The 26,903-nt window shown below is 40.9% G+C and overlaps 1 protein-coding gene across 2 annotated transcripts in view; it reads left to right on the top strand.

The window, feature by feature from the left end:
* Nucleotides 1-26,903, top strand: part of GLRA1 (glycine receptor alpha 1) — a 127,643-nt gene that overhangs the window by 29,408 nt on the left and 71,332 nt on the right. For both annotated transcript variants that reach the window (XM_020813040.3, XM_020813041.3), the window contains exon 2: nucleotides 15,416-15,546. In XM_020813040.3, the coding sequence (XP_020668699.1) occupies nucleotides 15,416-15,546 (131 nt within the window). The remainder of the gene's footprint in view (nucleotides 1-15,415; nucleotides 15,547-26,903) is intronic.

A 26,903-nucleotide genomic window follows, 5' to 3' on the forward strand; every position in this document is an offset into this window, starting at 1 on the left:
ATAAGAAAAAGATCGTCAAGGGTTTTCTGTTGGGAAGGCCCGCCTATACATCAATGTTTTTAGTTGTTTCTTAAAAATGCCCAGCGAGGGAGCCGCGCGAATCTCAGGGGGCAAGTTGTTCCAAAGGCGAGGAGCCACCGCCAAGAAGGCCCGGTTTCTGGTCTTTTCCTTTCGGGCCTCTCTCGGCGTTAGGCTCCTCAGCCTTATCTCCTGGCTCGCGCGAGTGACACGGGTAGATCTATCTTAGGTCACCTCATATCATAGAAAAGTGGAGTTGGAAGGGGCCTACAAGGCCATCAAGTCCAACCCACTGCTCAGTACAGGAATACAATCAAAACATTTCTGCCAGGTGATTATCTAAGTTTTTCTTGAATGCCTCCAGTGTTGGAGCACTCACCAACTCCCGAGGTAAGTGGCTTCACTATCGTACTGCTCTAACAGGAAGTTTTTCCTGATATTCACCCGAAATCTGGCTTCCTTTAACTTGAGCCCATTGTTGTGTGCCCTGCACTCGGGGATGATTGAGAACAGATCCTGCCCCTCCCCTGTATGACAGCCTTTCAAATATTTGAAATGTGCTAGCATATCAGCCCTCAGTCTTCTTTTCTCAAGGCTGCCAGGTTTCTTTATTTCACTTCCTTGCTTGTTTTACTTTGACTTTAATGCAGCAAAAAACTGGCTCCCAAAACTCCCCCCTCCCCCACAGCCACTCCACTAATGATTCATCTATAATGATTGATTATGCATTGAAAGCTGAGTTGACACCAACAGGTACACAGCCCTCATTGAATCTAATAGTGATAGAAAACATATTCCATCTATAGACTGCCAAATCTGCAAAAGTGTGTTGGAAATATGTTGGGAGTCCACTGCATTCAGATTTAAGAGATATTCATGTAAAGGCTCCATTTCAACGGAAGAGCTGTCAAGATTATATAATAGAAAAGGTCACCCTACCACTAGGCGTGGTGACAGAACTGCTGCCTGTGTTTGGAACAGGGGCAATTTCCCTTGTACCTCATATGAGCACTTACACACACACAAACACTGCTTCATGGGCAGTGCTTCTCTGAAGAGTTGTCACTATCATTAGCTCTTCACAGACATGTGACCCTGGAATGCATGCCTCCAAAAGGATCTCAAAACCAAGTCATGATGGCAGGAGTGACCAGAAAAACTACCCATCCATACATACACAGGCAGTTTCCCTGGACACCCTGCTTATTTTTCCTTAACTTGGAGGACACACTGGAGATAGGCGTTTCACAGATAGATGGCTTTGACACCCAACATGCAGCAGCCACCTCATTTTCCTCTCATGGTAGTCAGTGTGTCCCTGCCAGCTGACCCTGCAGCTGCCTCCACCATTTTCTGCTCCTGTTCCTTTGCCTTTGCCAATGACGAGGGAGGGAGTGGAGATGCCACCAGCTCTTCTGTGTCCTGCTGTGGCATGATATAATGCCTGGCATCACATGAAAGACAGGGCAGCAATGTGTAGGCTGGCACTCAGCTTCAGTCTCAAGTGGTAGGACAAGTCTGGCCACCGATTCAAATAAATGAAAGTAGCCACTCCTATAACAATACAATGTTGTCACTAGTTTTAGCAATTAGTGACTCTGTGTGAGCTCCTCCTGCTCTTCACAGCAGCCCTTCCTTTTCTTTATTTACTGGTCAAATTTATTTTTCACCTTTCCTAAAATGACACACAACACACAACTGTAGGGCCTGTGATCAAGAGTTGAGATCCACACTTTCTCTTGCTTGGGAAAAATTCTTCATACAAAGGACTACAGGTCTTAGCAGACAGTTCTTCTCCTCTCCAGTGTTAAAGATAAAGGTAAAGGTTCCCCTTGACATTTTAGTCAGTCGTGTTCGACTCTAGGGGGCAGTGCTCATCCCCGTTTCCAAGCCATAGAGCCAGCGTTTGTCTGAAGACAGTTTCCGTTGTCATGTGGCCAGCGCGGCTATACATGGAACGCTGTTTACCTTCCCACCGAGATGGTAGCTATTTATCTACTCGCATTTACATACTTTTGAACTGCTAGGTTGGCAAGGAGCTGGGACAAAGCGACAGGAGCTCACTCCATCACGTGGATTCGATCTTACGACTGCTGGTCTTCTGACCATGCAGCACACAAAGGCTTCTGAGGTTTAGCCCGCAGCGCCACCACGTCCACAGTGCCACCACGTCTCCAGTGTTACCCTGACAGTAATCCTATGAGGCAGATCAGGCCAAAGGTCAATCTATCTATTATAGTTAGCCCTTTATTGGAAGATGAAATCCAGTTCATATTCAAGAGGCATGATTCTAGTGGACCTTTGTGAAAGTGCCATCAGACTTGGAAACAAAGTGTGTGTTTCCCTCCTGATGATCAATCACTAAACAAAGCTGGTGGGGAGGTGCAAAAATCTCCTGCTGTGACAATCACAAGCATTCAGCACTTAAGGGTCTCTCTCTTCTTATGACTCTCTGTAATGTACAGTCTGATTCAAACAGAACAAAAGAGACTGCCCAAAGATCGCCCATTTCATGGCTTAGTGATGAACTGAAGCTGTATCTCCAAACTACGGCTCAAGATTCTAATTGATGATTTCACACTTTGTCTCTTTGCTTGAATGGCTTGCTAGTATGAGCCAGGCTTTGGGTTCGTTAAAATCAGAATTGCAAACACACTGATTAGCTACTGTATTGTTTCTGAATAAGTCTGACTGTGCAAAACAAACAAACAAACAAAAACCCCATTATTAGACAGGTCTCCAAATATTATGACAATCAGTAATGTTCCAAGAGAGAATGCTGCTGACAGTTAACAGAGAATGTGTTAAAACATTCACAACAGTAATCACCAAACATGTTCAAGCCCCATGTGTATATATGGATTTGCAAGGGAAAGGCAGTGTTTATTTTTTTTTTTAAAGTACCCAATTCATCTGCCACTAGAAGGGGAAAATATGTACTGTATTTGAGTAATTTATGCCCTCATCCACTGCCAGAGAAATAATTCAGTCTACCTCATTGAAACTACTGCTGTCCAGGTTCTGGAAGCAGCTTGAGCTGCAGGCGGATTTTTATTTATTTATTGCATTTATTTATTGCATTTATATGCCGCCCATCTAGACATAGTCTACTCTGGGCGGCTCACAACATAGAAGATAAAAACAATTTAAAATATACACAGTTTTACATTTAAAAAAACAAAACGATATAAAAATAATATCATAAATGCATTGTGACATTGTACGTGGCGGGTTTGTGACATGTCAGACCATTGCAGTGACACTTTACTACCCCATTTTGAAACAAAGTATAGTTCTTATCTTTATATGAGTGGCTTGGAATGGAGGAAGCAACCAACAAACTACCTCCCACCTTTCAATGTATGACAGTGGGAAATAGGTACATTTTTCTTTATACAGTACCATCCTTATGATGATAGTGAACAAACAAGCTAAAGGGAAGGCATTTCCATGACTGCTGCTCACATATCACTTTGAAAATATTTGCTGTCAAATGTATTTACCCACACAATCAATGTGATTGATTTGCAGGTTTTGGCAAAAATGCATAAAAAACACTAAGACATTCAAAATTAAAGTCTGTTTTTGCTCCTTTGCCCCTTCCCTTTTTTGTTCTCTTCTCCTGTTCCTCCCTTGTCTTCTGTGTCTGATGGAACTAGCAGCCCTGAAGGTTACTAGCCCTGAAAGCTTGTACACAAGTTGGTCTGTAATAGATATCATTGTACTGGAATTTAGGCTTTTGACTCCGTTTGTGGGCGTGCAGAGCTGCTTCTGCCTTCTGGGCCATGTATACTTTGTGCTTAATTTAATTCATTTTTTAAAATCTGCATTTATGAAATTCAAATTGTCCATCAAGGACAGCTGAATGCTGTAATCTGAGTAAATGTGCATTTTTTTTTAAAAAAATCACCATTTAGTCAGCTGGGTTAACAATTGGGCATCATTTATTCTAATTGTGCCACTGATAAGAAGAGGCAAAGAAAAACATACTGTGCTAACACTCTATTTCTCTTTATGGAAAGAAATTCTTAATCAGCTGCTACTCTGGTTTCTGAGATTTCATCAGGCACAATTACTTGCATATTTTAAAGTGCACTTCTATAACTTTAAAGGATAGGAATGTTATTTCTCCCCACAAAGAAAATGAAAACTTGTGCTGTTGGGATTTGAACATCATGCAACATTCTAAGGTGGGGCTGGGGGGGGGTGTCTCTCTAGTGCAACAAAGGACAGCTCTGTGTGTGTTTTTGTTATGTGTCTTCATGTCATTTCCAACCTCTTACCTCTGGTTGATTGATTGGATGATACATGTTCCATGTATCACTTACGTGGACCAAACCACCCCCTCTTTGATTACCTTCCACCCACAGGAAAAAAGGTTTTAATTAAACCAGAATTTGGCCAATAGATTTTCTTATAAATATGTTGTAATTAGCTTTGATTTGTTTGTTGTTTCGACTTATATCCTGCCCTGTAGCACTAGAGCATTCTCTGGCCAGTTTACAACATAATTACGCAAGGAACACTTTGTCTCCCCCCCCCCCCCGCCGCAAGCTGGGAACTCATTTTACTGACCTTGAAAGGAAGGCTGAGTCAACCTTAAACTGGCTACATGAATCCACTGGGATCAAACTCAAGTCATGAGCAGAGGCTTCACTGCAGTACAGCAGTTTAACTACTGCACCATGAAGCTTTTTTACTAGTGTTATGAACATTTTCTAATATTATTTTCATGATTCTTTAAAGAAAAACTATATTGCTGTTTATTGCATAATATTGGGGATATTGCTCTTTATTGCATAATATTGGGGATATTGGCCCCAAGTCTGAATCCTTATTAAAAACAAGCTTCCCCCTCCCCCAGAAAAATGGGTGGGGTGGATGGGTTTCAAGTCACAAGTCAAGTCCAAATATAAGGGGGGAAATCCAAGTCAAGTCTGAGTTGAGCCATTGGTGTGACTTAAGTCCAACATGACAGCGAATCCTGCTACTCAAGTCCCCATCCCTGCTATATTCATCATGGCATAATGCAATGGCTCTATGGCCAAAGAGCTTGAAGATTCCCTATCCCTACCTCTGGGTTGTAGTTCTGCATGCTGAAGATCTCCCTGTTGATTTGAATGTGGTGGTCCACTTATGCAGGGGGTCAGTGGATTCCCCTTTGCTCAAGTGGAATAGGCAGAGGAAAAATACCTGGCATAAACAGTTCTGCTCATTGCTATTCACTAACAGAATGCCAGTACAGTAATTGTATTTGTATTGCTATTCGCCATTTTGAACATCATTTGATGGGGAAGGTGGAACACAAATGTAACAAACGAACAAGCAACTCAACATTTTGATCAACAATCTTAATAGCACTATCTTATGCTTATTTCCTGAGAAGTATATCCTACAGTTGCCCCATAATACTCGATCTTGGGTACATGTGCATGGGATTGAGTATTGCACAGTCCCTGGAAAAAATGTCCCTGTTTCCTACATTAGAGGGCAACCCTCTTTTGAAGATATCTTCTGCTTAAAGGACTGTATAATCCAAACTCAGTTCAAACATAAAGAACCAACAGGTCTGTGAGTTGCTCATCCAATTAATAGCACATATAGACACTAGATGCCAGAATTAGACACATAAATTGCCCTGCTGAAGTCTTCCACTCTGCAATGCAATGTACTCCATTTCTATATGATTCTTATCATTGTTTTAAATCCAATTTTCTCTCTGTAATTAGAATATGCAAACTTTAGGCAAAGCTGTGTCCTTTGTTGGAAATGTGCAAGTAGCCACCCTACACAGAAACCAATGGGGCTTAGCAACATTGGCTAAATCATGGCTAATATTGTGTCATTGACCCTTTATAATGTGAAGCAAAAGTACTGAACTTCAGTAGATTCAGGGGAAAGCTTAACTAGCTATTCAACACACATTAAAAATGAATTGCTGTTTTATTCCCATCTGTCCAGGAATCATATATATTCTGTCATCTAATTCATCAGCTTACGCTGGTCTACAGAGTGGGAATCAAAACACATTTTGCTTACAATTACGTTATAAAATGTGTGCACTCTCTACCGCTGCCAAAGATTAATTTATAAAACCTGGTTGTTAGGTGCTGAGGTAAATGGCAGTTTTAACTGAAAGGTCTCATATTCGTGTTAAACTGTTACAGTTGAGAAAACCGTATCTGGATCAGCTTGATTTGAAAGTATATTAGCAGTACAGTCCCTTATGTGTCAACACAGAAATAAGCAATACTGAGTATAGGAAAGCTTACTCCCAAGAAATCACATAGAGAAGTACATCCTCCTTGTTCTTCTCCTACTGAAGATTGGATGTCGTCATGGCTGCTCTAATTTCAAATGTGGCTCTAAACAACGATGTTGTGTTAAGATGCTTCACCGAAGTCATTGGGAATATATGTATGCCATTCCACACAGAGTTATTCATATTTTTAAATTAAAATGTTCCACAGTGACTGCAATTGTCCAATATATCCTTTATAGTTTTGTTCTCTTTTACCAACAACTAACTGGGATATTCAAGTTTAAGAATGACATTCTTATGAATCTGAATAGTACCAGCTAGAATGCTGAATTAAAAATGAACGCTAAATTAAAGGGAGCAAGTCACTCGGGTAGGAAGGCCAATCAAAGGTGTTAGACTGGGGTCCTGACACTGATCTGAGTCCAGTGGATCTTTTGGACCCTGAAAGCTCGAAATGAAAGAATTCCTACCCACCACTCAAGCCAAGAAACTCAATGATGGCAAACACTAAGAACAGCCAAAGCCCTTTTGCTCCCCACATCCCATACAATACATACCAAGGCCATAGTACTGGCAACAAACACGGGCAACTGGACAACATCCCCCACCTCATTTGGGGGGAAACATGATAGTTTGATTTAGGTCAACCCTAGGTGGTAGGTACCCACTACCCTATCCTCTAATAGAATGAAATAGCCAGGAGAACTTATATCATTGAAATTTCCATTGCTGCCTCTAGTGGCTGTCTCTTTTTGCCTTGTGGTAGCGCCAGCTCAGGCAGCTGCTGATCCAGGTACCACTGAAGGAGGAGACAGCACTCTGCCATAGGGCCTCATGTCCCACAAATCCTGCTCACCATTGTAGGGACATTCTATGGAGCTGACAGAATGACAGGCTGCTGGTTAAACAGCTTCCCCCTTAAGATTCGCCATTCTGTATCACTACAGCAGGCTTTGTAATCAGGACTCAGTATTCAGGGAGTATAAAGAGGGGCCAGGGCAATCAGAATATGTTGGCAGATATCACGGAGTGATGGCATGGCGTGCATCATTCACCCACTACAAAAACCACTTCTGATTTTAAATCAGGTTTAAATGTGGTCTCCTTGCATGCAAGCCCATGAACATCAGTGTGGCCTGTGCTCTCATGCTATCTGAAGCAAGAGTGGGAACACCTATATCATTTTTATTCCTGTCACATCAACCTTCATCCCCCCCACCAGCTGGCATTGCTTTGCCTACAGAGTGGGTGAGCAGGTGGGTCGTGCCAGTGCTATCATGAGATAAGGCACACAGTGTGTGGCAGAAGGAGGTCGGAAGGTGAGAAAACAGCAAGCAATCACATTTTAGCATGCCCGGTGCTCTGCCCCTTGGAGCAGCCACTGGATGATATGCTTTTTATGTGTCGTCTACCAGCAGCATCTTTGTAGTTATCTCAAGCAATTCTTACTATTGGGGGGGAAAAGGTTTGTTGACAATGATCAAGGTACTATCAGATCATTCGAATACAAGCTCAGAGTGGATAGTCCGAGTGGACCTAATAGATAGGCTGCCTGGGGTTTAACTGAAATGTGGATACCACAGAATCATCAGCTAAAGAAATTACTTTACTTTTCTCCTTCTCCCTGCTCACTCTGACACATCGAATCAATTGACTGGAAAGCTTCCTGGATCCAGACCAGATTTTTAGGTAGAGTGGAAGCTGAGATTACTGAAAAGGCACCTGTTTAATCGGCCATGCATAGCTAGAATTGCATTTCAAAACAGGCTTAAAATCTTTCTTAAAAATGGATTTACATGTCTATGGGTATGAGCCAAGTGTTCTTCAGTCTAATTGATTTCAATGAACAAGTGAAGCATTTGCTTAAATCCCTTCCAATGAAATCAAGGAACGTCAAAATGATTAATTTTAGCTTGAGTTTGGCTCATTTTAAAAAACAAATAGAATAATTGCAACCATAATTTAAAATATTGATTAGACGATCCACTTTTTATGTATCACCTGCCAGCACCATCTTTGTAGTCATCTCAAAAAATACCTGCCAATGGGAAAGAAAATTGGTTAATAATTATCAAGATGCTATCAGATCATTCAAATTCATGCTCAGAATGGAGAGCCTGAAAAATGTGGGCTGGTTTTCTAGATGCTTCTGGATTGAATTTTTTTTCCCCTTAGGAACCTAGGCCACATAGTGTTAATTGCTTCTTTTAAAATTTATAAGGGTTCTTTGTCCTCAGCAGATGTAGTGTGTATTGCAGTTAATTTGAACCTTAAGAAGACAAATGTTTTTATTGTTTTAAAAAAGAAAGACTGATTTATTATATTAGGACAGAAAAGTCCAAAACATCCTTGTTAATGGAAACTTGTACTAACAATGTAGTTATACATTCAGTTAAATTCCTCAGGCTGTATGTAAGTACTCTAGCTGGCTGGACAGCTCAGTAATTTAGGTATCTGTCTTCCGGGCCAGAGGTTGGGAGTTCCATTCCCCATTGTGCCTCCTCTAAGTATACTCTGTGTGGCCTTGGACAAACTGCAAATGTGTTGAATGCCCCCAGAAGAAAGGAATGGCAAACCATTTGTCTGTATTCTCTACCTAGAAAACTCTGGGAAGGATCATCGTAAGTCAGAATTGACTTGACAACTGCATGATGGTGATAATGATGTAGTACTGTGGTCTCAGAGTGGTTATCTTTGGGGCCAGGGATTTTTAAAAAAAATAACACTCAAAGGGCAGGGGAGGGGAGATATGGCTTCATACACTTCCTCTATGAGGGTATGGGAATGTCCCCAGAGTCACCATATCAAGAAAGGGCAAAAATAAGGCATTCTGGGAGCATGCTAGGAAGGTACTAGGAACTTACTTTGTAGGAAAGGATGAGAGTCTACAACATCCAAAGGCCGCTTTCCCTGTTCGCCCAAAAACCCCGTAGAACATCTGGAAGATAACAGTACCTGTAAAGCAGCCATTTTCCATACAAAGAAATAAGCTTTTACATCCCTTGTCTAAACTTTGTATATTTACATTGTAATTCTGTACACATTTATCTGGTCCCATGCCCCAATAAACTCTTACTTCTGAATAGACACCACCACCACCATCATTTACAATTCTATGCCTCTGACCTTATACTGGATAGTGCTCAAGGTGGCTTGGGATCATTGTAAAGTAATGAAACAAATAGAATCATAGAATCATGAAAACAACCATGACCATGAGACCTATAAATTTATTATATATTAAAAAACATGTAATATACGTATATTTATATAATGTGTGTGTGTGTGTGTGTGAATGAAAGTTAAAGTTAAAATTCTAAATTAAAAAAATAGAAGGCAATTTAAGTAGGTATGCCTTCACACTCTTCCTAGAGGTGGCAAGTGCAGAAAGTGACTGCAGCTCTGCAAGGATGACCTTTTACAGGCTGGGAGTCATGTAGGAGAAAGCACTTCGCTGGATGACTCTCAAACAGGCCTCTGTAGCTGTTGGTATTCCCAGGAGCATCTTTCCTGGAGAGAGTACAGTGGACCCTTGACTTACAGACGGCTTGACTTACAGACTTTTTGAGTTACAGACTTCTCTGGCCGCAAAATTTAGGTTTGACTTGCAGACTGAGAATTGACTTACAGACCAGAAAAAAACCAAAATGGAACAAAAACAGCCTGTTACGGAATTAATCGGTTTTCAATGCACTGTAGGTCAATGGAGACTTGACTTACAGACTTTTTGACTTGAGAACCGCCTTCCAATACGGATTAAGTTCTCAAGTCAAGACCCCACTGTAACACCCGATAATAACCATAAAGGGACAGGTGGTCCCTCAGAGAGCAGGACCCAGGACCCTTGCTCTCTAAGGTCTTTGAACCTGAAAGCCAACATGCTGAACTAGATGCAGCAAGCAATTTTAGCCATTGCAGATCTTTCAGAACCAGGCCTCACTTCGCAGCCTTACTGCCCTGTATTACCCAAGTTGACAATCTTGGATTCTTTTCAAGGCTAGCTCAAAGCACAGCACGTTGCAGTAGCCAAGAAGTGATGTGACTAAGGCATGAACAATTGCTGCCAAGTTAATTTGACTCACGAAGGGTGGACCTGGTGCACTAAGTTGAGTTGTTAAAAGGCCTACTTGCACTTGCGAAGGTTTTGCAAAGTACTAACATGTATGGAAGGTTGCCTCACAGATACCTTGGCTGTAAGAAAAATATAAAATGTAAGGAGCCACTGCCTTTCCCCTACCCTACTTTAATAGCACTGACCTCCATAATAACAAAATAAAGCGCATGTGACCTTGCATTCTTTCTTTCATAAGTAATTATAAAATATAATTACAACAGACTCCATAGAATCAGTATAATTACAGCCAATGCCATAGAATAAAAATAATCCATCGGTAGTATATATGATCATTCTTAATTCTGTGACAACTGCAGTGGAAGGAGGGTTGTCTGAGTTAAGCACAGATTGCCAATCATTTATTTACTTGCTTCTTGCCTTCATGTCCTGCCTTTAATGAAGTGAGCTCGAGGTGACCGAGCTAGTTCAGGTCCCCACGCTTTCTCCTCACAACAACCCTGTAAGATAGATCAGTCTGGGAGAATAGGACTGGCCAAGGGTCACCCAGTTTTATGGCTAAGCGGAGATTGGAACCCAGCTCTCCCATGTCCTAGCCCAAAGCTCTAACCACAACACAATGCTTGATCATGTTTTTCATCCATGTAGAGCTTCTTGTGTTTGCCTTACCTTACACTCTTCTCATATATCTCCCTACATTTCCATACAGAAGTACTGCAGTAGCATAATATTTGGAGAGAAAGTAGTTTTTAACCAGGAGTACTGTATTTTTATTTTCTTCTTTAAAACTCTGTGTGTATGATGTTGTTGTTGCTGCTGCTGCTGCTGCTATTTAAAGATATTTTACTAATTCTAAATGTATGATCTTATGATACATTGAATTGCATTTTTAGTGTTTTAATTTATGTTATTCCACTGTCTCCTGTTCAACACCATTAGAGCCATAAATCAGGGTATCGGAAGGGCTTTGATAAAATCAAATAAATAACCAGACAGATAAAAAGATAAATCAAATAATAAAATTTAAAATAAAAGGTATAATTTCGTAATATTCCCCTTACAGCTCACTAGTGAGATTATCCCAAAACTCTTTCCTATATAGCAGATGTTGATAGACTACAATTCCCATCAGCTTTAGCCAGCATAGGCAATGATGGAAGATAATGGAAGCTGCAGTCCTATAACATCCAGAGCAGAACTTGGAGTAAGAATTGTTTCGCTGTTTTAATACAACAGCTCCCAGAATCCTTCATGCTGACTGGAGGATTGTGGGAGCTGTGGTCCAAAAAATAAACCCCAAGTTTTCCCATCTCGAATCTAGTGAACCACAAGTGTCCAAGCCCTACATATAGGCCTCACTGGTGATTGTTCTGGATAAAGCTGACCAATGGGGCTAAGAACTCTGAAGTAGTACAAATACCTGCACAGCCTTCTTCTCCGTTTCATTTTTCGAAACACCAGCATAAAGGTTCATACGAGAAGAAGCCTGTATGATTTTGCCTAACCCTTCTTCATTTTTCATGCATATAATATCTTTGGGCTGTGTTCTTTCAACAAAAAACAAACAAACAAAAAAACCCCAAAACTGTGAGATATTTGATTGCATCATTCCCCATAGTCTTCCTTATAGCCTGTGGTTAATGAGAAGACATCAGTATATTGCATTTGCTGGCACCTCTCTGCTGAACTGGCAGGATTCTTTGGGCACCAACTCATTTGCTGTTTAATTGAATTTTTTCCCCCTCCCGGCTCATTTCCATGCAGAATCTCTTTTGGAATGCAGATTTATAGCCCAGCATTGATTCCCTCTTTCCCCATTTTCTTCTTAGGAGTTTGCAAAGCATGGATACCAATTTTTAAAGCAACCACAGCTATTTTCCCCACAATACTTGGAGAAATGCATTTATTTGCTCTCTGATCCCTGTATTTCCTTACATATAAGCCACACACATCTTTGGTATTTGTGTGTGTATCTATATTTTTTTTATTTATTTATTTGGCTTTTACCCCGCCCATCTAGATTCTAAACGAATCTACTCTTGGCAGAGAGATAAACAAAGCCCAAGATGGGAAAAAAAACAGAGAATTAAGTGATGGAAGGGGGAACGTGTCTCAGTTTAAGCTGCTTCATTTGTATCATTCTTCTGGCTGACAAGTACCATACAACCATAGTTAGGGCATGTTACACATAAATGTGTTCTGTTAATTGGAGTTACTTGAAAGAGTTATGTTTTGGACAACAAATCAATTTGCCCCCCAGTATGGCCAATGGCATCTGAGGATTGTGGTCCAAAAAAGTAATTTCATTCTGCTCCTCATGCACAGTTTTCCCCTGCAAGGCTTCATGTGTCCTCCAGTCCATGCACAAAGGTTGCATGACCTTCAATGTGTGAGCTGGGATCACTCGTCTCTATTGAACTGAATCTTTGTCAGCATGGATTGTGTGAATGGCAATGCCTGCATTCTCAAGGAATCACTGATAAGTCCGCAGTCCACCCAAAAGCCGTGCTTAACACTGTTAATGTAGAAATATATGACTCTTCTGGAGAAGCAGTGTTTGCCAGAAGGCACCCTAGATATATGTTTGTCCTTAAATGAACAATAAATGAACTCATTTCCAAGCCGAAGGTGCTTTCTGTGAAACAGCAATGCCGGCAAATTTCTATTCCAGATCATTTCTCGTTGCGGCAACATTTCTGGTTATAAATTCTACCTTACAGAGGCAAAAGATCATTTCTACTTGTGAAATGAAACAAAAACAAATGTGAAAGAAGGAGGAGGTGGAGAGTAAACTCATTCCAGTCAATGCAATTTGCAGAAAATTATCCCCTTAATAACTTCCTGGAGGTCAAAGAGAATTTTCCTGAAGGTTAAGAGACTGGCTTGTGAACTCTTGCATTTAATTATTTGCAGACCGTTGTGGCTTACCCACTTTTGTAGATTTCCGATAGAGTTGACCTTTGAATATGCGTACAATATTTCTGGATCAATATGAAACTAGACCTGCCAAATTTGCTGCTCTTTAATATGCTTATCTATTAATACATTATATTTACTATATATAATGGAGGAAGAGTATTCATACATCTCGTTTAAGATTATAAGTGGAAGACAGACTTCCACTTCAAACCCAAGCAGTGCAGACTTTCTTCTAAACTGCACCCTCCATGAATTTTTCTCCTTAGCTAGAACATGCTATTTATCAATACCAATGCCTGGGAAGCTCAAAACAATCCCACCTTCCCCTCATAAATGTCGAAACTAATAGCCACTTCTTTAATCCATAAATATCTGTGGAAATGAGGAAAGAAATACTGCAAATGGTTAAACAAATGCTAGATGTATTTATTTAATAACCAAAACTAGGGAAACAGCTGAATGATGAAGCCAGTTATTTCAATAAGCAAGGGGGCTGTGCTTCCATTTTAGGAGACTTGGCATCACAGCTTGTTTGTACCAGCAGCTCTGTATTGCTGGCATTATTGGGCAGTAGCTATAGCAATACTGCAGCTGTGGGCCCACCAATGGAAGCTTAGAAAAGTTATTGTTTGAGAATATGGCTCCCCAAATCTTCCAGCCGACACAACCACTGGTTGAGCTGGCCAATTGTTTCTGGAAATCATAGCTGTAAAAAAGAGAGATTTTTTCCAGTGTCTAGCCGTCTTCCTTCTCCACCTTCTCCTTGCAGTTACCCTCAGATGACCTCCTCTGAATGAGAGAGTCAACAATGAGCAAATGAAAAGATGCTGGCAGTGTCCAGCACTCACCCGCTCCCATTCCTGGGCCTCTACATTTTGCAGGGTCAACTGTGTCTACTGGAAGGAAGGCAGCGGAAACTGCCACTAAAACTAGTTGGGAGCCAGCCTCAAACTTTTTGCTATATCAGGCAGAGAAGCAAATCAGAGAAGCAAATCCCCTCTCAGAGAAGGGGCTGAGATGCCTTCCTGCATCAGAAAAACTTATCAGTTTGTCTCCCATTCCCTAGTCATGAAAATAGTTCACCGTTTGTCAATCTCATCTTCCTGAGGTGGCATTTTCCCCATTTCAGTACAGGGCTGGCCCTCACCCTCAGATGGATGATTGTGCTTAAAGGATACAAGGGTAGCCGTAATGGTGGTAAAGAAGAAAAGAAGGAGAACCCACACTGAAGGATGAGGGCTCCCAGAGAACACCAGGCTGACAGGAATTTAAGTAACTGCATGCCATTTAAATGTCGGTTTTTTGTTTTTTGTTTTTTGTGGTACCTCACTCTAGATTTTTTTTAATTAAGCAAGTCTTGCCTATCTCCTGTTTACATTAATGAGACAAATAAGTCACAAGTCATAGAAAATACTGATTTCAAGAGAACTTAGTTGTGGCTGAGAATTCAGACTCACTAATATCAGATTAACCTGAAAGGATTGGGGCCTACATTAAAACACTCACATATTGTTTCTAACATGGTTGGACGTAAGATTGAGCATGTCCGGGTGCTTCAGCCCTGCATGATTGTTAGATTTCTGCACCAATTAGATCACCAACCTAAGTTCCAGCATACTATACAGGACATTTCAGCCAACGCCAGCTATTAAACCAAATGGAAGCCAATATTGGTCTCACGCACTGTCCACTCTTTAGGAAACATCCTGCATACTCTCCTCTGCTATTTGCCCTGTAATTACATGGTAATTGATGTTCCTTAATAAAACATAGCTAATCTCAAAGTGTGTTTTCCTACTAGGATACGATGCTAGAGTCCACATTTCTGATTTAAGGCAGACTCTGGGTCTGTTCCTAAATTAGCAAAGGGATTTTCTTCATCTGTCATCGTGCTTGATCTTGGGTTGCGGTTGGGATTCCATGATCAGGAATGTTTGGGCTGAGCAAACAAATTAGTAGACAGCGGCTTCATTAAGAATCCACAGAGGTATTTGTCATGGCTTACAGTGGGAGCAGAGTGCTCGCTGGAAAGGATTCAGGTGCCATGTCCTCACAGCATGGGGCAAAAAGATATAATTTCAACCAGAGGGGGGAAAAGCAACTAATTAAGTCTCTGCTTGCTCTCTTCTTCTTTTTTGGCTCAGCCTCGCCACGTCCAAAGAAACGGGAGCAGCAGCCCGCTCTGCTGCTAAGCTTATGTCCCCTTCTGATTTTCTGGATAAACTGATGGGAAGGACATCAGGATACGATGCCAGAATCAGGCCCAATTTTAAAGGTAAGCTGTCATTGCCTGCTTTTTTGTCTCCCTTTCTTTGCTTTGGATTAGAACACAATGTCTTGGTTTGTTTTCGCACCGAGGATACAAAATCCCTAATGAATAACAACTGGCTGATGTTTCTCCAGCTCCTCCTACAAACACAATTCATAACCCAGGCTTGATTGACATGTGCAATAAGTCTTCAGCGGGTCAAATAGGCTGAAATATAGCAGTTGCTGCCTAGAAATCTGAATATTTTCCCACTTTTTTAAGAAGCTTCCTTCAAGTAGAAAACCAGCAATTCATGGGGAAAGGTACAATAATCACCACTAAAAGCATCATAAAACACAACACTAAAAACAATTAAACATTTAATAATATTTTAAAATCACCAGTAAAACACTTAAAATATATATTTTAAACATTTCAAAAATCTTTGAATTGAATAGATGCAGCATTCCTAAAACCTCCACTTATCGCTTACAAGAATGCCTGAAAAGGAAGACCTTTGCCTGACACAGGAAGGATACAAGGGAGGGAAGACAACCTGATTTCTCGAGGAGGAACATTCCAAAGCCTTGGAGCAGCATCTCCTCCAGAGGGTTTACTGACCTTTAAGAACAGAGGGTTAGAATGCAGAGATAGTGGGAGGAGAAGGAACCACCCACCTATCAGTTCTGCTGACAAAATGGCTCCCATTGTTGAACCTGCCACAGAAGACCTAGCGAGAGTTCTATACATTTTTCAACTGAAAGAACCACACTTTCACACATTTCAATCAGTATATTCATCTGAAAAAGTGTGCAGTACGCTAATGTCTATTAAAATGGCAAATGAAATTATTCAGTGTTCCTGTTAAGAAGCAAGTCCCATCGAACTCACGGGGGCTTATTGCCAGGTAATTATATATAAAATTGCCTCTTAACAGTGCAGTCTTAGATGAGCCGGCTGCAGAGTGGCTGGAATAGGCAGAAGCCTCTTCTACTGACGGAAATCCCCTTGTGCTGGAAGGCCCATATGCTGACAGCCCATGCCCACCACACACCTTTCTACTGAGAAATCTATCAGTGAAAGCTGATAATTCCAATGTCAGAGAGGTGGTGAATGAGTTCTGGATTTGAGTCTGAAGTTTAAAGGGTCTGTTGAAGATCCTGAAGCTCTTTGAAGGGTTCAGAACCTTGGAGAGCTCTAGTAAAGTGCAGCACCCTATAACAAACTTTGGTATTTATGTGACATGACTTCATACCATATGGAAGATATTTTTATTTGACAAAACATGATGCTACAGCAGCTGCTCTATCAACCCTTAGGCATTCACTCTACACTTTCTGAGTGCAATCACCCAGGCTGGAATGGCCAAAAGAGCCACCTTGTAGGGGAGCCCTGTTTTTCCCCCCAACAAAGCAGGGGATCCATTCTGATTAACTAACAGGCAGGGGAAGCTGGCTCTGTCAGATTTTGCCTAACCTGAAGGCACCTCACATCCTGCAGAGGAACCGTGCCACGTAGAAGGACCAGTGTGCAACTAAGAACAAAGTAATTCATAATGACTGAGGGAATGAGGGCCCTGAGTAGTGTTGTTGCTGTTGTTTAATCGCTCTGGTAGGCAGAAATTTCAGCAGAAACGGAAGCGTCTATCTTCCCATGGCTTCCCTGTATCCAGATTTAGCAGATCAGCAATAAGAAGCCCTGTGCTATTCGTATTCGTATCCCCAGAGATAAGCATATGAATAGCCCAGGTCTAGCCTTGAGCCATCAAGCTTCTGAACATCAGGCTGCCCATAAAGACGTGCAAATTGGGGTGCCCAGCATCCAAAAGGAGCTTGAGTCTCACAGCTGCCACTTCCCTGAAGCCACTTTTCCATTTCTGAGCAGAGAAGACATGGCTGTGACTCACAGTGAACCCTTCCTTGTATCGCACAGGGATGACATGTGGCCAGAGAAGACACTACAACCACACACTCACCTGTTTTCAGTTCAGTCATTTTCCTAATGGCACTCTCGCTCGCTTGGCAGGCATTTTCCTACGGCTCAAGTCAGAATTTTGTTGCTGCTTTTTATATATTTGTTGCACATTTGCTTCACAGAAACGAACCTGTGTGAAAATATCTTGAGCACAGATTAGATGTTTGCTTGCTTTCTTGCTTCTCTGAAAATTCCTGTCGCTCAGCAAATGACAGTTATGTGCAATTACTGTCTCTTTTAAATCAGAGAGGGGGCACCCATTATTGAAAGCCACTCAATCACGCAGAATCATTATGATCCAAATGGCCAAGCAATATTTATCCGATTCTGGAGAAGCCACTAACAAAGGACACGAACAGGAGCAGCAGTTGCTGGGTGTGAAATGCCACATCATCAACTACTTGCGCCTAGGAAACAAACAGTCTCTTTGTTTTGGGACCACACATAAATATTTGCCGTGCAGACTGACTCTCATGTCTGAAGAAGTGGACTCGTCCATGAAAGCTCACATTAAAATATAGCAGTTAGTCTTTAAGGTGTCGCAACATTTTTGTCGTGTTTGTTTGTTTGTTTGTCATTTTTGCCCAACCTGCAAAGAGCTGGAAACCATATTTGCTCTACTCTTTGCTTCCGTTGCCATGATCAAAGCAACAGCCCAGGCCGCTCAGAAACTGTTTCTGCAAAGGCAGACTTGCCATTCAAGAGATAAATATTGCAGCAGCACATTCTGCACCTCAGTGTTATTTTGGCCGAGTGCACCTTGACTGCCAAGAGACTACTATGTCAGCAGAGCCAGCTCATCCATTAGGCAAAGGCTGCCACCTCAAGTAGCGGAGGGCCAGAACCTGTGAACTGCAGTGCTCCCCAACTACCTGGAGGGCCCGTGCTGCCTCTGCCTCACTTCTATCCCTTTCTTTTTCCCTCACTGGGTCCCTGCCACCTTGCCTCTTCATCTCCACTCCTCCACTTGCCTCGTCTCGCATCATGCCGCCACTCCATCTCCTCTGTGCTTCGTGTCCTGCAACCCTCCTGGCTCTCCTCTGACCTTCCTCCTCCTGCCTGTCTCATTTCATTCCACTTCTAACAAACTAAACCAACTCTTGCCACCTGAGTTCACTATTCAGGGGGAAAGAAAGTCATGTTAATGCACAAAATATTCATGCCCCTTAATTTATTTTAATTGAAAAGCAGGTAGAACATTTTGCAGTCTGAATAGTCAAAGCTATGGTCTTTCCAGTAGCGATGTATGGAAGTGAGAGCTGGACCATAAAGAAAGCTGACCGCCGAAGGATTGATGCTTTTGAATTGTGGTGCTGGAGGAGACTCTGCTCTTTAAGATCCATTGCGCACCTTTCTGGCACAGCACTATTCTTTTTGGTGCAATGCAACATCATCCTAATTATTGTGTAGCCTGTGTAGATGGTTATTTCACACCAAAATGGAACTGTGGGTGGTGTTATTTGAGATGTCAACACAGTGACATAATAGGTAGGTGGTGACATTAAAAGGGAGGATGAGGAAAACCTCTCCTCTATTTTCATCTCTGTTTTCTAATATTTCCCTAACTAAAAAGGTAAAGGTTCCCCTTGACAATTTTTGTCCAGTCGTGTTCGACTCTAGGGGGTGGTGCTCATCCCCGTTTCCAAGCCATAGAGCCAGCGTTTTGTCCAAAGACAATCTTCCGTGGTCACATGGCCAGTGCGACTTAGACACGGAACGCTGTTACCTTCCCACCTAAGTGGTCCCTATTTATCTACTTGCATTTGCATGCTTTCAAACCGCTAGGATGGCGGGAGTTGGGACAAGCGATGGGTGCTCACTCCATCGCGTGGATTCGATCTTACGACTGCTGGTCTTCTGACCCTGCAGCACAGGCTTCTGCGGTTTAGCCCGCAGTGCCATCACGTCCCTATATCCCTAACTGATGCAGTGCAATTCTAATACAATACTAGGTTGATGCATTCCAGTTTACATGTGCCCCTTATTTTAATTCACCAATAAATAAATAAATAAATAAATAAATAAATAAATAGATAGATAGATAGATAGATAGATAGATAGATAGATAGATAGATAGATAGATAGATAGATAGATAGATAGATAGATAGATAGATAGATAGATAGATAGATAGATAGATAGATAAATAAATAAATAAATAAATAATTAAATAATTAAATAAATAAATAAATAAATAAGGATGGATGGATGGATGGATGGATGGATGGATGGATGGATGGAAGGAAGGAAGGAAGGAAGGAAGGAAGGAAGGAAGGAAGGAAGGAAGGAAGGAAGGAAGGAAGGAAGGAAGGAAGGAAGGAAGGAAGGAAGGTGGGAAAGAATGAAGAAAAGCCTCTGCAGCTGGCTAAATGATGGCTGTGAGAAAAGACAGGAAAGAGGGCTATCTCCACTCCACGGTCTCCACTACACAAGACTGCACACCACCAGCAAAGCCCTGGCTAAGAGGGAAGGTGGGAAAAGGGGGGCTTCCTTCCCTTCCATCTCCTCAACCTTTCCCCCTCGCTCCAGTACTACCACTGGAAGCTTACCCCACCAGCACTGTCATATCCTTACCTGTGAGTAAACTGGGTAAACCTTACTTGTAAGTAAACAGACTATCAAAAGACCCCTTCTCACAGGAGAATAAACATTTCCACTGTGGATTGAAAGATCGCTTAAGTGAGAGATAAAATACATTACACTGAAGGCAAGAACCCTTTAAATGTGAACCACACCATCCCAAATTCCCCTGTCTTGATAGGCCCTTAGTTTGCAGGTCCGACTGTGGAGGCAGATCCCTTTAAGGAAATCCGGTCATCAGAGGGGAAACAGGTTAATCAGAAGGAATAAGCATTTCCCTTAATGTCTAGTTTAGCCCTTGATCTCACCCAAGGCCAGTTCGTGGTTCAGCTGTCATTCTGACTTGCTTTCCCATGGCAGTGGCAATGCTTTTATTGAAACACACGACTCCCAAACTCAATCTGCACTGGCTTTGCCGCTGCTGTAGATATCACGGTACAAATTTATTTAGGTGTTCAGCTAAACAGAAAGAAGAGAACCAAGAAAACTCAACATTGGGTTAAAAAAAATGCACCACAGGAACTTCTCCTCACCTCAGCATGCACGTATGCGCAAAAGAAATTAAACTTTAATATTTAATGAAATATATGCATTACCCTTCTGTTGAAGGCGATGGTATTGTAATTTTATTCAAGATAATTTAATTTCGGATTTATTTCAATGGACTACACCTCCCCCGTGGGGCCCGTTTGCTGGCTTAGTCTGTCACATATAAATCAGTATCCAATTTATATGAAAGTCACAGCGGCGGCATTGCAGAGCTTGAGGTTGTAGCTCTCTGAACACGTCATTTAAATGAACCAGCAGTAAGTCACAGAGACATTTTAATGGTTTTAGATTTAAATGAAAATAATACCACGGCTGCACAGGGTCAGTTTCTTCCCCAACCCCCACTCCCCTAAGTTAAAATGAAAAGCAAGAAAGGAGAAAAAGAGCTTTAGTAGAGGTGAAGTACACAATGTCCGATTTCTAGATCTTCAAACAGAAAATATATATGAAATAAGAATATGAAGAATATGGTTTGGTTTGGTTTGTCTTACCTCGATCCCAAAGAGTTTAACAACTGAAAACTTTAATAAATAATGTCTAAGTTTCTTTTCTTTTCTTAAACTTCAACATAAACATAAACATAAAATACATAAACTAAAATACAAATTGACTATGTTCCCCACCACCATAGTCAGGACCTCTTGCAGTAGTCTTCTTCTTCCACTGTCTTTCCTTTTCTTCTTCCTTTATTGTCCTCTTCTCCAGAACTGCATTGATTCTTGATTTGGAGCTCTCCCTTTTCCTCTTGTTATCACATATTCCAAAAATCTACCCCATACATCATAACAATTATTATTTTTCAACTCTCCTTTCTCAACCTTTAAATTACAAGTTAGTTTATCATTTATAGTTTTATTCCATATTTCATTATACAGTACCATTCTTCCATTTGAAATTCAGACTTTGATTTCCAATTCCTAGCTATTATTAATCTGGCTGCTGTTAATAAATTCGTAATCAAGTCTCTAGTCATCTTATCATGTTCCACATTCTCAAATATTGATAACAGAGCTATCTCAGGATTAAATTCTATATCTTTTTCACATATGTCATTTAGTTCTTTAAAGATTAGTTTCCAAGATCTTTGTACTTTTTCGCATTCCCACCACATATGAAAGTATGTACCAATTTCCTTCTCACATTTCCAACAGACATTCAGATAACTAGTGTTAATTTTATTCAATTTTGTCATTGTCAAATACCATCTTAAACCCAATTTGAAAAAAAATTCTCTTATTCTCACCAACATAAATCGTAAAACCCTCATTTTCCACATCTTCCTCCATTCTTCATCATTTATTCTTTTTCCTAAGTCTTGTTCCCACACTAATTTCAATCCTTCTTTCTCAGTCTCTTCTTCTTCTAGATCAATCAGGAATCTATAAATTTTACTCACTGCACCCTTTACCGCATCAGTCATCTGAACATCTTCATATAACAGAAATTCTTCATACTTTGTATATTCTCTACCTTTATTATACTTCTTTACCCATTCATTAGTCCATCTTTTTAATTGCATATAATTCAACCATGATATATTCTTATTTTGAAGGATTTGTTTCATTTGATCTTTCAGTTTCATTTTATACAATTAGTCTTTTAATCTAATCACTTTTTTCTTTAAATAATTCTGCATAAACTTTCATATTGGCAGGAAAATTTTCTATTTCAGTCTCTAATCCTGATGGAGAGTTAAATGGACATAAATCCTTTCTATACTTGTACTAGACGTTTAACATTGTCTTTAAAAATGGGTTATTAATTTCGCTTATTTTATATTTCTTAATCATATCAAATAGATGAGAAAAAAGAAAAGGGGGAGGAGGGACAGTAAAAAACCTTTTAAAATTGGGGGGATAATATAAAATTTTTTAAAGGGGAAACAGAGGGAAAGAGAAAAGAAAAAGAAAAAAGGGGGGAGGGGGGAGTCTTCAAGCATCAAATAGTTTCTCTCAGTCCAGATATCTTCTCTTTCATGTTTTCACTCCTTGCAGGCCTACTTGTTTGCTCCTTGGTCATCTTGATCTTCTTGCCATAGGCGTCCTTGCCTTCTTCAGAAGAAAAGATTCCAAAGAGGACTCAATTTTTCCATATTTTAAAAAAGATTGGGTGACCCCAGTTGTATCTCCCTCCATTCTTGATTAGAATTGATGTAACGGGTTTCATGGTTTTTCTCCACTGTATTGATTGATTGCTTAAATCCTGATAAATCTGTATTGGGTTTGATGTATAAACTAATCGTTCCAGTTTTTCTTTAGTGACCTTGAGAAATTGCTCTTTTTTAGCATACAGTGGTGCCTAGACTTACGACCGTCCTGACATATGACCATTTTGAGTTGCAATCACCTCTGGCTGCAAAATTTTGCTTTGACTCGCAGCCGGAGCTTCGAGTTGCAATCAAAAGAGGCAGGAGAAAAAGGCGGGGAATTCAAATCAGAGGGCTAACCATTGTTCGGCAAAGAGTTTCTTTGTAGCTCTTTCACCCCAACGGTTAGAGTGTGTGCTTCGGAGGAGGCTAGGACTACCTGGAGCTGCTTTCTGCTCCTGAGTAAATGCATTTACTTTGTTTTGCAGGGTGGGTTTGTGGGGGGTTATGTTTCTGTGCTGTGATTTCTTTTGTGTGTTTTGGTGTTTTTCTTCCCAGCCCCATAGCATTCCAGTGGAGCTGCCTGTCTGGGGGGGGGGGTTGTGTTTTTCCCCAGCCCCATTGCATTCCACTGGGGCTGGCTGTGTGGGGGGGTTTGTTGATTTTTTCCCCAGCCCCATCGTGTTCCTCTGGGGCTGTCTTTGGGGGAGGTGTTTGTGTTTTTTTTCCCAGCCCCATAGCATTCTGCTGGGTTTGGCTGTGTTTTTATTTTTTGTTTTGGTGTGTTTGTTTTTCAGCCCCAGTGCATTCCTATGGGGCTTGCAGTTTTTCCCCCAGCTACAACGGATTAATGGGGTTTCAATGTATTTCAATGGGAAATGGTGCTTCAACTTACAACCATTTAGAGTTACACCCATCTTCTGGAACGAATTATGGTTGTAAGCCAAGGCACCACTGTAGTTGAACATTTTCCATATTATCGGTCTTGGCCTCTTATTTCTGGGATGCCCAACAAAATTAATTCTCTATACTGTATATCCTCTTCAGCCACATGCTAGGAGTTCATAATAGAATTTATCCAGGTCACCACTTCCTGCTTTTGCAGCTCAAAATTCATTATTTTGATGTTGTTGCATCTTCAGCTATCTTCCAGATAAATCACTTTCTTTTGCAAACCCCTCCCCCCCTCCTTTCCAGCAGCTTCCCGAGTTTCTTTAGAAACTTCTTTAGGAGCGAGGAATTCCACCTCTATTCATCTTAAGCATTCGAGACTACGATCTGATTTTTTATTCTCTGACGGCTCTCTTGTCCAACTTTTACAACTCTTATTGCTATTTTTTCTCATAAGCAAAGCAAAAGATTCATAGCACAGGAAAACAAAGTAGTTTTTAACAGCTCATTAGCTGTTCAACTTTCACTGGCGTTTTTCCGAGCGAAAATGAAAGTGTATTCGCCAGAGAAGAAGCCAGGCTTTTACAGTTTAAAAGCACTTCTATCTCTGCTTGAACTTTTCACAAAGAATCTAAGCAGATTTACTCACATTTCAAGAAGGGGAAAAGGCATTTAGCAACTTATTTACATTCAGCAGGATGAGGTGACGAAAACTCAGCTGTGCATCCCATCCCTGCGAAAGTGACATCTCCATAATGTCTAAGTTTCTACAGCCCTGTAGTTCCTAGGAAGGTGATTCAAGAGTTTGGGAGGGGATTCTCTTTTGCTGAGGCCAAAGAGCTTGATCAGTTCTCGATGTAGAGGAAAGTTGGGTCCTGCCACACTCCTCTGAGGCTGCAGAAGGGTCCATAATCAGTGTTTTACCAGTATTGAAACAAGAGCTTGCAAAGTTACTTTTGAAAGCTAACTAGGTAATAATTGCAGTTCCAATCTCCTCAAGCAGTTACTATAACCTTTGAAGTAACTATTTTTAAAAAGCAAAGCAAAAATAAAATGATTGCAAACAAAAGCACCATGATGCTTTTAAGACAACTTTATTTCACTGAAAGTGTTCATAGGTTTAATCTAATTCTCCAGACACAGAAGAAGTAGATTGTAAACAGAACAGTTCACACTGAAATAAATTTCTTGCTCTTCAAATTGTATACTTTTGTTTTGTTTTTATTTTAATTTGTTTCTTGCTGAAATAGACCAACACAGCTGCCTCTCTGAAGAATTTGTTAAAAGTAACTTTTTATTCACAGTAATTAAAACAGATTTTAGTTACATTTTTAAAATACAGGATGCTACAGGCTGATGGCTTGTAGTACAAAATACATCTAGGAATTCATCTTGCTACACTAGAGTTATAATACAACTTAGTTATGCATTTATCTTTGGAAAAAGGAATTAATCAGCAGTAACTCATTACTGATAACTGCCTATTTCCAAGTTCTGCTTGAAGCTCCAGCATTAATTAGGGAACACTGAAATAATGCATTCCATGGGTATTCCATTTGAATCAGTGAGAAGGAAATGCTTCATGCAAAAAACAAACCTAGAAATGTGTGGGGTTGGAGTGCTATTTATCTTCTCCTTATGTCCTACCAGGGACGTGGTGGCGCTGCGGGCTAAACCGCAGAAGCCTGTGCTGCAGGGTCAGAAGACCAAGCAGTCATAAGATCGAATCCACGCGACGGAGTAAGCGCCCGTCGCTTGTCCCAGCTCCCGCCAACCTAGCGGTTCGAAAGCATGCAAATGCGAGTAGATTAATAGGGACCACCTTGGTGGGAAGGTAACAGCGTTCCGTGTCTAAGTCGCACTGGCCATGTGACCACGGAAGATTGTCTTTGGCCAAAACGCTGGCTCTATGGCTTGGAAACGGGGATGAGCACCACCCCCTAGAGTCGAACACGACTGGACAAAAAGTGTCAAGGGGAACCTTTACCTTATGTCCTACCAGCACAAACTAGGTGAGCTTTGAATAAGGTGGGTCTCTCCCTGCCTTTGCATATCTCCTCACCTTCACCACTGGCCAATAACATTGCTCCATCAGTGTGCAACTCTAACATTCTAGCACCATCACTCTGCAATTCACCTTTCAGGGCACATTGCTGTCGCAAGATGTTTTAAAAATTAATTGCTTTTTTTTTTAAAAAAAAATCTCAATTCACAGTCTTTATACAATCATGAAAATATACTTCCCATAATAAACAGGAACAGGGTTTTTTTTAATTCTCTCTCTAATGCAGACTGAATTGTTAAACAACATTTTGGCTTGTTTTGAATATTAGTAAAAATGGCTTTCAGGACATGTCCCCAGTCTCCTGCAGTGATTCTCAGTCAATGTTATTTGTGCCACTGGTGAGACATGGAAGTAGTCTAAGGGGAACACCGTCTTTTCATTAAAACTGCTAAGAATTCATTCTCCTTCAAACCCCATATCCTCTTCCAAGTGTGAGGTGCCATCTCCTACCAATCCTTCCTGGCATAGATTTTTCCCTGTGTAACCATTTGGCATGCAGGTATGCATTCAGTATTTTTCCTTATTTTTTCTCACTGCCCATCAACTTACTGAAAACTGAAAGTCATAGAACAATGGAGTTGGAAGGGGGCTATAAGGCCATCCAGTCCGACCCCCTGCTCAAGGCAGGAATCCAAATCAAAGCATATCTGACAGGTGGTTGTCTAGTTTTCTCTTGAATGGCTCCAGAACTGGAGCGCTCACCACCTCCTGAGGTAACTGGTTCCATTGCTGTACTAAGAGTAGGAAGTCTTTCCTGGTTTTCAACCAAAATCTGACTTCTTCTAACTTAAACTCATTATTATGTGCCCTGCACTCTGCAATGATTGAGAACAGATCCTACCTTTCTTCTATATGACATTTCCAGTATATCCCATCAGTCTTCTTTTCTTAAAGCTAAACATGATAGATATAGAATGGTAGACACAATAGGAGAATGCCAGTAAACACATAAATATTCTTCTTGGAAAATATGGATTTTTCTATCATGGCAGGAGTCAGCACCCATCACAAGAGATCAATTGATGGAACAGAAGATAGAAAGGTTGAGAATCGTTGGTCTGCTGCACCATTTCAAGTATACATCATAACAGAGCTTGGATATTTTACTGTTTGGATGTCAGCTCTCAGAATTCCTTAGCCACCAAGGCCAGCACTGTTTTTCAAGTTCTGCATTGTGATACCATCTCCCACTAATCATCTTCTCTATGTTGCCATAGATATAAAGACAAAGATAGAGATA

The sequence above is a fragment of the Pogona vitticeps genome, chromosome 2 (assembly GCF_051106095.1).
Source record: "Pogona vitticeps strain Pit_001003342236 chromosome 2, PviZW2.1, whole genome shotgun sequence".
Lineage (NCBI taxonomy): Eukaryota > Metazoa > Chordata > Lepidosauria > Squamata > Agamidae > Pogona > Pogona vitticeps.